The sequence below is a fragment of the Dufourea novaeangliae genome, unplaced genomic scaffold (genome assembly GCF_001272555.1).
Source record: "Dufourea novaeangliae isolate 0120121106 unplaced genomic scaffold, ASM127255v1 scaffold85, whole genome shotgun sequence".
In the NCBI taxonomy this organism is placed as follows: Eukaryota; Metazoa; Arthropoda; class Insecta; order Hymenoptera; family Halictidae; genus Dufourea; species Dufourea novaeangliae.
Window position 1 is genome coordinate 511357 of NW_015373957.1, and position 12484 is coordinate 523840.

At 34.4% G+C, this 12484-nt stretch overlaps 1 protein-coding gene across 1 annotated transcript in view; it reads left to right on the forward strand.

Annotated features, from left to right (window-relative positions):
* Positions 1 to 12484, forward strand: part of LOC107186336 — a 96252-nt gene that overhangs the window by 38960 nt on the left and 44808 nt on the right. The window contains 1 exon segment of the mRNA XM_015574178.1: positions 3915 to 3962. Coding sequence (XP_015429664.1) covers positions 3915 to 3962 — 48 coding nt within the window.

Consider the following 12484-nt stretch of genomic DNA (forward strand, 5'->3'; position numbering starts at 1 on the left):
ATATCCCTAAAAAATGATTTGACTTCGATAATTGGAATTTATCTTAATCCAGTGAAGGGGGATCGGAATTCCATATCATTGCTTTAAATTGTATTTAAAATCCAGAGAATGAAGGAAAAATGTACAGCCCCTTCAAAAATATTAGGATTCCCACCGAATACAAAATGAACTCTAACAGAAATTGTTAAATTATTTTGGAAGGCCTTGGGTAAATAATATATATATTTATGTATTAAATACTGTTTAATAATATGAGACAGAAAATTCGGTGCAAAATACGTACAGGTTGGGGTAAAATTAACTCGCAGATTTGGTTTGTTTATAACTTCTAAATAAATGAAAGATGTTTCTTGCCTTTTTAATTAACACGTTTACTTAGTATTTAAATTTTTTGTCAATTTTCAAAAATTATATCGACAAATCAGCCCCTTTTATTGAAATTATTTTGACTTACTTTTGCCCTATCCTGTGCACATAATTTGTATAAAATGTTACATTTTCTTCATAAACAACGGGTGTCCTGATATTTACGAGCAGACCTGTACATTTTGATTGTCGTTTTACTGTAACTATGCCCAGTGTCGTTTGTGATATAATTGACTAAAAAAAATAAAATATAGCTGCAATATTTACATAAAATTTTATATTCAGAATGACCTGTTGAAGTCAGTGCGTACTCTCGAACCAATGGACTTCGGAAAGCTCTTGATCCACTGACATTCATTCGACCCAAAAACTTTACACAAAATAATTCATACCTCGGATCTCGGATTCACAAACTATAGTTGTTATTACAACGTTTACCTGCCAGAATCGATCGTGCATTGTATTGGAACACGCATGCAAGGCTGCTCTAGGGTTAATTGCCTGCGGAATAGAGGTATACCTCTTGTGGTGACAATCTTTCAAGGTTTCTTGAGCGTTAATTAATCGATAAACGCTGGTGTACACATCACATGTCACAACAACACAATTTACATGATTTAATTACATCAGAGCTGCCTGTATCCGACCTACAGTGGGCGAAATTTCTATAACAACAATATGATTTACTAACAACGGAAGGCACGGAAGTGTCCCCCTCCGATTTTGATAAAACTTCGTATGTCTGTTAAGTAGTCAAAAATAAGGTATACGTATTTTTTTATGGGCTGAGACACGACTTTAAGGGGTGAAACCACCCCTCGAAATTTCGACCCAAAAGTACTATCTCGAAAACCAGAAGAGATACCTGAAAACTTCTAATGGACGAGGCTTGCGGTTTTTTATGTAGACTAATATGGTGCTAACAAATTGTCCAAAATATAATTTGTTTATCACAAAAAAATTTCAGATCGAAACTCCCATTCATAAGTCACCAGACACTTATGCTACTAAACGTGGTAATGGGAAAGAATTAAGAGTTAAACAGGTAGCAAAATTATGAAATATACGAATTCTTATTAATTCTGCGCATTGCAGAGGTAACGTAAATTATATGTTCAGTGTTTTGGACAATTTTAAATATCTGTTTAATTAATGTGTTCCATTCAGGAATATTCATCCAAATGAATCGCGGCACTTTCATATTAATTGTACTTTTAAATAATTCTCCCCTGGTTTTTTTCGAATGTCTCTGCAATCATTTCCACTCGTTCTTTCATAAAATATTATGCTTACTAATTTTTTACTTTGAAACATGTTGCGTCAACACTTCGAGTGCATAGGGGGGATGAAAACCTCGATTTTTGAAAACATCCTGCCTCTAAACCCCCGTTTTATTACTTTAATTTGTTTTCTATAATCTCACCTATTTTGCCTTAAAGTACAAATATTAAACTTCAGAAAGTGCTTCTACAACTTCTTTCGAGAGGTCCATAGTTTAGAAGATATTTCGAGTTTTATATCACTTGAGATCATTTGCCTAAAAGAACTTTTAGGACATGTGTACTCGAAATGATAAGAAGTAAAATTTCTCGTGCTAGGTTATTACCATTGATTGTGTCCATAATTATTTTTTACTTTCACAGAATAACAATTTGATGTAAATTGACATAGTGGAAGATTTTAATACTGTCGCATAACAAATACTATCGTACCATTATCATTATGTATTTCAAGTAGAAATAGTGTTTTTATTATTCGTCCAATTTTTACGTAAACAAAGCTTTATGGGAAAACAATTTATTCTAATATTTATGGTTTTTATATTTTCATGGAAACGTCCCTTGTTCAGATACACCACGAGTCAAGTCTCCGCCCTGTATACATACATACATCATTATCATGTATGGTTGCACGGCAGCACAATTTCGCATGCTTCCGTTCCTGCCCTACAAGACTTCCTTATATACCTGTTTATACAGACGTTTTCTACATGCATAGATTCTTCTTTCACCCGCGTACACGATGCATATATTCGGTTGACGCAGAAGCTTTCTCGTATATTCAGAATTATGGCGTTGAAAATAAAATTATATAAATTCAGAAAAATTCTGATTTATTGAAGTGTTTGAACAATAAATTATCTGCATACTTTTTAAAGTAGCGTTGAAGCAAATTAAATGGAATACATCGAAATTCTAATGAAGATAAGTGAAACTTTGAATTCTTGGAGTCCATGAACTTTCATGTTACATTTTTGATATATGTGTTTTTCTAATACACTTTGTGTCTAAAACTAATATACAGAGGATTTTAACGTAAATTTTGAACTAATTACAAAGGAATGAGCGTGGATGAAATCCAGACTGAAATTTAAATTTCGAGTTCGTTTTATTAAAATCAAAATTTGAACGATAAATAAATTTACAAAGTAAAGGCTTTAACAAGAAATTCGAAATATTTGAAGAAAAATATTCAACCCCATAAGAGAAATTAATTTTTGTTGTCCAACAAATTTTTTATCGATATTATACTTTCTGGTTGAAAACAAAACATCGTATAGAGCTTCATTTTTGAGAAAATCGAGAAAATTTAACTGATACTCATGCATCGGTGCTTATAATAAATAGAAATTTATGTATTAGAAATTATTTAACGGATTTTCAAAGTTAATTTTGGGTACGAAACAATTATGTGATACATTTTCGATTTCTTTTTATACAGAAAATCGTTTTTCCATCCTGTGTATGGTAATACAAAAATCATAATATTTTTATCACAGAACGATTTTAACCACTCATAAGGTTTAAGGAAAACAATATTTGAAAAACAAATTGTTAAATGTGATAAAAACTTTTTGCAATAATGAAGATACATGAAGCAGTCTACGTACCTGTGGAGTCACTTTTATACATACACTTTTATGTACGTTCTATCCTCCTTACTACACAGATTTGACTTTCATTCTTTGACGTAACCATTTTTCACCGTTTCTTCGTTCGTTCATAATCTTACTCTCCCTTTCTTCATTCCTCGATATACTTTCTGTCTCTTTCTTCAGTGAAACTTTCTTCTTTCTGCTCTATAAATTTTCATCTTCTTCGCAAGTTAATATTCAGTATTCTTGCATGTAAAGTTAATTATATATATCTCGTTTATTATTTATATCTCGTGCATTATAATTTAGAAAATTAGAATTCACTAAAACACAAAATAAGTAAAATATTTTTTAAATGTATGTATTTCTATTTCGCGGGTATGACCCTACTTCAGCAACGTTGCCAAGTCCTTCACATAGTCCCAATACCCATCCAATAACCTACATACAGTACCTAGTTTGTAGTTAGCAATTCTAATTTTTGTAAATAGAAAAGATTATACTTCCAGTAAGAAATCGTAAGACTGCCATAAGAGCTGTGTTGAAACTCAATAATTGACAAGCTTTTTCTTATTTATTTGATCGGCGAACGAGTCTCAAATTTCTTTTGTGTCTGTATTTCGTTCTAATAAATAATCTGTATGAATTTTATTGAATTATCTAATCTTTTGAATTTGGCACGAACCACCTTAACTCTTTAGAGTTAGGTGGGTCAAAAACTGTCCCACCTTTTGCTTAGCTTTTTATGCATGGTGGGATATATTTTAACCCACCTCGAAAAGTTGAAGTTACTCATAGTCGTACAGTTTAATGTTGTATTTTTATATCATTTTTTTTATATTAAAAAAAATTCTGTGCAACTAGGGTTTTTATTTTCTTTAAAATCGTGTGCCTCAAAGAGTTAAGTAGTAGCAAACGGTACATTTTTCTGTCTTCCACCTAAATTTAGATGCATCCTTCTATAAAACATTCTTTTATAAAACATTCGTGTCTCGTTTACTCTCTCCCGATAATCGGTATTTGGGTTGATCGGAGTTCCGTTTATCGACATTCGGATAATCGACCGTTCTCTGTATACCTATTCCTTGAAAGCTATTTCTCCCCGCGAACGTGTACACCCTGATATCGTTCCCTTGTCGGTATTTAGGGGTGGGGGGAGGGGGGTGGGTGAACGTTAAACTCCGAACGATTCCATACGTCGCAGTTCGACAAACAAAGCAACAAACGCTTTGAACGTGTTGGTAGTATATTGATTTAATCAAACGCGACTGGAATTTAATTGCGTAATAATGGAGGAAACGAGCGCTTCCAACGAAGTTTAATACACATCGTAGGACCTATCGTCTCGTACCGAATATCGACCCGAGAAATACGCTGCTCGAAAGAATTAGAGGATCATGTATCGCAGCCGCTATGACTGTCAGTACCACATGTACAGGGTGTTCCATTTCAGTCGGTCCCGTCGAATTTCTCCGAAATTATTCATGATACCGGAAAACGTTCCGAACGAAAGTTAAATGGTTTCGAGGCAGGCATAATTTGATGTCAATAGTTCTCTTGTAGGTAAAGGCGTGGAGAACATATGAAGGTCAGCTTTATTTTTTTTTATGGAATCATGTATTTTTGAAAACATTGATCGATGTATATCATTATTTTCTGTAAACAATTATTAACGTATGTGTATTGAAAAACTATTAGTTTGGGAGATATTTTAATTTCAAAATTACGTACGACGTCATTTAAAATATATTTACAATAAGGGAACACCCCCCGATTTTGACGATTTTTCAATATGTTGTCATAGACATCGCCCCGAGTAATGTTGTGATGGTTTTTAGTTGAGTGTCGATGTTTGTAAAAAAGTTACTTTTTTTCTTGAACTGTCTCTAACCAAATCCGGTCAGTATAATGCTTCAGAGTTGGTTAGAAACAGTTCAAGAAAAAAAGTCCTTTAGAGTTGGTTAGAGATAGTTAAAAAAAAATCATTGTTCTCTTAATAACTTTTTAATAAACAACTTCTGATAACTGAAACTTTCTGAAGGTCAGTCCGAAGGGTGACCTGGACAACATATGTCAAGGTCAAGGTCATCGGTCATTTTACTTACCAAAATTACTGAAGTACGATATTAAACTTTTTTCATAATAACTTTTTTACAAACGGCATCCTACAACTAAAACCTTCACAATACTACTCAGAGTGATAACCTTGACAATATATTAAAAAATCATCGAAATCGGTGGTAGCTCCCCTATTGTAAATAGTTATCATACTGTTTAATACATTAGTCCATGGGATTCGTTACTCCTTATAAAAAAGTATTAAACTACTTATGCCGAAAAACCATTAGTTTAGAAGATATTCTAATTTCAAAATGACAAAGTGGTAGTAGTAATATGATATTTACCTTCTTAACCCTTTATAAGGCCGGGTTAGATTTATCTGACTTTCAAATTGACAATTGACACTTTACATCTAGGCAAACAGAAAAGATATAAAATTGGTGCCAACACGATTCCCACTGCTTTATAAAAGGGAAGAACAATAAAATGGCAATCAGTCGAGAGCCCTCTCCATGCTAACAACAGTTCTGTCCTCATAGCCCCGGCCGTAGTGCCTGCGCAAAAGCTAGATCGCGCTGGTGCGATTTCTGTGCGTAAAAGTACGTGTGGAGGGGAAGTGCCTCGCGTGGCAATATGCCTAGTGGCAATATCGTAAGAGTCCACTGTACGACCATAGACATCGCGCGTAATTTTGAAACTAATATATCTCCTAAACTAATGTTTTTTCGATGTAAATAGATTAATAATTTTTTACGGAGAACGATGAGCTGCATCGATCTATGTAGTAAAACATACGTCATTCCGTTAAAAAAATTAAGTTGATCCTCGTATGTCCTCCACGCCTCCATCCACGAAAAAACTGTTAACATCAAAATATGTCTCCCTTGAAACAATTTAACTTTTATTCGAAACATTTTGCGGTATCATAAATAATTTCGGAGATATTCGAGGTGATCGACTGAAATAGAACACCCTATATATTGGATTCGGCACAAGGTTCATGTGGTTTTTGGCGATAGTGGTCTTCAAGCGCTCCGAAACTGTAACTAACTATAGTTCCAATCTTGAAAGCACCTGGTTATTTGATAGCTACAATTTAACCGTACATTTTAACTAAAAAGTTTAAAGATTCGATTTGTTTTATAATTTCGGCATAATTTTGTAGATGAACATTCAGAAGTAGTATTTTTGATGTATTTTGCTGTTGTATTTCAAAAAATGAAGAAAACACGGCGCTGTATTTGATCAATAACAGTACATTGTTCCCTAGTGTATATTATAAGGGAAGTCCCTTTGTTTATTCGCTTATAACCAGTAAACTACAAAAGGTATCAAAAAACAGTTTAGATAAATTTTATATCGTCTTTACTTGTCCATATATTGGTAGGAAGAAATTTTCAAAAATATAATCTTTTTGAAAGTAATTTTATTGAAAATTATTTCCTACCGACGTATGGACAACTAAAAACGATATAAAATTTATCTGAACTGTTTTTCGACATCTCCTGTACTTCACGAGTTATAAGCGAACAATTAAAGGGGACGTTTCGGATAAAAAGAGTCAATTCTCCCTTAAAGTCTCAAAGTAGTACCACGCAAGTATGACAAAATTTTCAGGTTGGTCCTATAAACAAGTGAGCAAAGTTACAGAAAAATTGGCGAGTATCATTTCGCGAACATCTCTTGTTCGAAGGGGTCAGAACTTTTATAGTCACCCAACATTTACTTTATTAGACCTGTCCTGCCGAATGAACGCGCAACAAACTCCTCATAAAGAGACGAAAAGTAGCGCAGCATGTGGTATACATACTACATTTACCTCTCGACGGCTTTGTCTGGCCGACTAATTTTGGCATGCACTTTAATAGGGAACAAAGGAGTACATATTGGTCCAGTGGACGCGTGCTGCGTTGCCTTGTACTATAATTACATATGCTATTGATGTTTGCGAGTTGCCAATCATAAGGAATTTTTGAGCAGAATTTATTAAATTCCAATGCTTATAAATAATATTCCAGAATTTTCTAAAGAATGATTTTTTGATTAAATAGAAGTTCAAAATTAACACAGTAGGAGGAAGTACCTTTATTATGTTGTCTGTTTTTTTTCTAAATGTTTTAAAATATAATGAAAACGGTAATTTTTAATATTTGAAAGGCTATAGAAATACAGAAATAAACGTAAAACCATACAACAACAACGAGACAAAAACACATACTCACACAAAGAATTCTACCATTACGCTTTTACGTGGAAAACTACGATTTGGTGTCCCACACAATTGGAGTGTTGAAGTCACATTGGTCGCGAAAGAATTAATAATTGACTAAATGAAATCTGTAGTTTAATCAAATTCCTTCAGAAATAGCAAGTGAGTTACCTCATGCCGTTCCAATTATATGCATTTTGTAATAAACTACTCATTCCCTGTCGATTCTATTCCATCTGCAGTACATCATACATGAATGCATTTTGCCCCCTATCTTATGCGATTTGCAATACATCAGATAGGAGTAAATGGGTTATACATAAACAGAATTACGAACCATCCAGATCAATTTCACCTCAATCCTACTACGTTTCGCGTTCGTGGTTTTTCTCTGAATCCAGAGTAGGATAATTCATTCTTCGTAACAGTGAAGGAATCACAAATTCTTCTTCTGCATAAAAGATTCAGTACATATGTATATGCTTTTACGCCATCAATCGATGAATTTATGATTTTTGAAGTCGTGGATAAAGTCACGTATTTAACATTTTTTGTTATTATTTTATTATTATATGATAATAATTTTACTATTACATAATAATAATGGAATTTAAATTAATGATATGTTAGGTATATGCAAATATGTATTAATGTTATTCTATCGATGAATAATTCTACTTTTGCGAAAAAATTTGCCAACAGTTGTACAAAATTAGGGGGAATATTTCTACTAGTAGATGGTGTAGCAATTGTTCAGTATTATTAGGTTGTTGCATAATAAATGTCGTGCTTTAGCGTATTTTCTTTCAGCCATATTAAAATTGTTAAATTTAGGATCAATAAACTTGTAACTCATTAATAACAATACATCCATTCAAATGGATCGTGCTTCTATTATAGATCTTTAGCCGATAAATTCCATAATACATATTCGATAAATTCCATAATTTAAAAACACCGTCACCAACCTAATTAAGATTCTCGAGGGAAAAATAATCCTTACTTTTGCATACACCTATCCATATCGTCGCTAAAACTGAAATTCATACACAAATCGATGGACAAAATAAAAGGCAAAGTAAACCATCGGTATACTAACCTGCATCAGGATAGATAGGAGAAGAACCTCAGAGGTTCTCAGTACAAACTAGCTGAAATGAACAATTCTAAAATATTTCACTTCTTTTAATGTAATTTATTCATTTAGTAAAATGGTCATATTTACTTTCTAATTATTTACTATATATTATTTTATACGAATACTGTAAAATCGCGTTAACTGCGCGGAGAGGCCTCTACGTTAACTTACCACGCGTCATCCCACCACTAGGCAAGTAGAGAAGCTAAGAGTCGAGACAACTGTAAGTTGTATTAGTCTTGTCTCGAAAATACGCAGGCATTTCAATCTTTTGTCGCTACCTCGACGCTTGCAAGGGAAATTCGACTTCAATTTTAACAGAGTTTTGTCAGATGATGGTATACAGGTTCCTAATGGTCTACATGAAATATTAAGTCTAGACACTCGATAATTTTAAATATATAAGCCATAGAAGTTACAAACGTTCAAGATATACTGTGAATTTAAGTTAAAGTTATCGATGTTGTGTTGGTAAAGTAAAACAAAAATATTTCGGTGAACGGAAATCGATCTCAGGACCTCCGACTTACCAGCCGAATAACCTTGAACAGTGACTTCTCGATAACTGCTCGAAACGATCTCTACGTTAAACACTTCTGCTTCATCCTAAATCGTGTCCCTCTGCGATAATTGCTACACATCGGTCCCGAGTTTCGAGCGTTAACCGAAGATTTATTGTACTTGAAATTTGACTTATATTTATAGTGCACCTTAAAGGTACGTAACTTTTATTGTTTATATCTTTAAAATGATCGAGTGTGTACACCTAATGTTTCACGTATATCATTAGGAACCTGCATACTATCATCTTACAAAACCTCGTTTAAAATTGAAATCCAAGAGTTTGCGTTCTTCCCTGGTTAGTCCTTCTTTCTTTTTCGCTCGCTGTCCTTTTCTGCGACTGTCGCTGCTGGTATTACGTTCTATTATAAAGGCAAGCTACCGAGACTCGGCTCGAAATATGACCGTTGAACGATGACCGTCTTACTGCGTGCATGTGGTCCCGGGTTTCGCGCAGTTAACGCGACTTTTCTGTCTTATTATATGCATCGGTGATTATGAAAGCGGTCTAAGTAAAAAATCTAAAAAAAATCAACGTATCACTTATTAGATATAACATCCATTCACCATACAATAATATAAAAGCATTGTTGCAGAATATTTAATTGCCTCAAGCCACTTTCATAATCATCGGCACATACATTTATTATATTATAAAATAACAGAAGAGCCTCAGAGGCTCTTCTATTCGGATGAAGATTAATAGACACCGGGTATCAGTAGCAATAGTTCACTGACTGAACGTGACTCATACGACGTGCTCTAATGGTATATAAATTTCTTTGTGCCTCCTCCTCCGATCTCTGCTGCGACCCCATCGCGAACAAACAAACAAAAAAACTCTCAAAGGCAATGACCACATTGTCGGATATGATGATGCAGTGCGGGGGCGGGGGCTGTTGCGTCCTGGAGCAGTGCTTTCAGTACCCGAGGAGAACTCGAGAGCCGCGGGACTGCGGCTGCCAGTTCGGTCTACTCCACAGGGCCGACATCGCGTGACAATCGGTACTTTACCAACAGATCTCTGTTTTTTTTTCTTCGTCTTCCACCGGCTTCTATTTTCTCGCCTTCTCTTCGTCACTTTGACCGTCCTTGATCACATGTTTCTTCCGATGATTCTCTCTGCTCTGTCTCGTACTCTGTCCAATATGTTCACACGATGTGTTTTTCTTTCCGTTTTCGTGTGCACGGTGTGTCAGTGAAGTTCGGTGTAATGGTGCAAAAAATATTGTCCACTTTTTTTCCTAGAAACTTTGCAGGTTTGTAGGGGACTTCAGTAGAAGTATCTTTTTCGATATTTTTTGCTTCTTTAGGGTGAAAACATTTAGAGGTTAATGTGTATTTTCCTATTTTCCTGTGGATCTTGAAAAGTATAGTAGATGTAAATAAATGGTTTCACTGAAAATTTAATGGTTTTGCTCTATAAGACTGTACAACGAAAATTGTTAAAAATTTCTCTGTCTATTTATTTACCTGTTTTGATACGAAATTTTTCACAATTTCATTTGACTGTTTTATAGAGCATAAAAAACCATTTTTTTACATCTACTATAGTTTTTAAGGTGTAAGGAAAATAATAAAATACATATTAACCTTTAACCCTCGAACCGCCAACTAAAAACAGGCCGATCCAGCTAACTTTTGACCATTCAAAAAAAAAAATCTTGAAGATTAAAGATCATCTAGTATTAAGCTCATTAGTAGTCTTTGGATCAGAAACCTAGGTCAAAAATGACCAGGCTCAGCTGGGCGTGGGTTAAAGGGTGTTTTCACCCGAAAGAACGAAAAGGTATCACAATTACTTTACTGCCTTCCACAGTAATCCCCTTCGAACACAATGCACTTTTGATGTCGCTCATACGGGTGCTGAATGCTTTGGGAAAAGTCCTCCTTAGGTATCCTCTGCAATGAGGGCGCCACGTGTGCTTGGACGTCTAGAATGCTGGGAAATCGCTTACCCTTCAGTGAAAATTTTAACTTTACGAATAAAAAATACACGATTCTATTGAAAAAATAAAGTTGACCTTCATATGTCCTCTACGCCACCACCTACGGAGAAACTAATTATGCCAAATTATACTCCCCTCGAAACTATTGAATTTGTATCTGAAGCATTTTTTAATATCATCAAGAACAAACGAGGTATTCACAGTTTATTGAAAAAAAGTAATACAGTAAATCCTCGATGAGAGTCCAAAAGCTTCTTGGCATAGAACATTAAATATTTCATAAACTAACCGTCATACGCGGCTGAAACAAATATCATTGGGTTCAGAATTCTAAGCTCTATCACGGTGCTAAACCTCATTAAAAAGTCAGTGTTACATCTTGAGATTTTTTCTTGTCATTGCCGAGGAGCCTTCGAACACTCATCGAAGATTTCCTGTACTCTGCTAAAAGCAAATCGTGTGAATAGGGCGAATGGTTCAAAACTGCAACCTTCCTTTGAAGAATGAACGTATAAGCCTTTCTTTTACATAACCTTAAAAGCACACTACAAGTATGATAAGGACACGATATGTTGTAACATGTTAGTACATGACTGTATCATGCAATTTACTGTATGTATATTTCTATAACATACAGGGTGTCCCATTTAAACAGACCCACTCGAATATCTCTGAAACTATTGAAGATATAAAGAAAGGTTTCAGACTAAAGTTTAATGGTATTAGAGGGCACACTTTCTGATGTGTGTAACTTTTTTCTATGTGGATGCGTGGAAGTCATATGAAAGTCAACTTCGTTTTTTTTTAAATTGAATCATATATTTTTTAATGCACTATTTAATGCTACTCGTTATTCCCTACATAAGGTACTAAGTCACTAATGACAAAAAATCATAGAGTAGCATTAAAAAATATACGATTCCGTTTAAAAAAAAAACAAAGTTGACCTTCACATGACCTCCAAGCATTCACATAGCAAAAGTTACTCACATCGGAAAGTCACACAAATTTTTCTACTAGCAAAACCTCAAAAACACAAAAAGTATGATAAGGACATAATGTGTTGCAACATGTTAGTACGAAGCATTGACTGTATTATGAAATGTACTACATATTTCTACAGTATATTCATTGTCAGTTGCAATGTTATTCGCTGGATTTTATTGACACACCGTGTATGACACATGTCTTACGTGGCCTCCGCAGCGAAGCAGCTTCTTTCTGTCCACACTTTACTCACTGATCTATATAACTGGATACGGCACGAGTCACACGGGCTCAATTTCAAAATGGCCATCTTTACAAATAAACCGTTTTGCCACCTG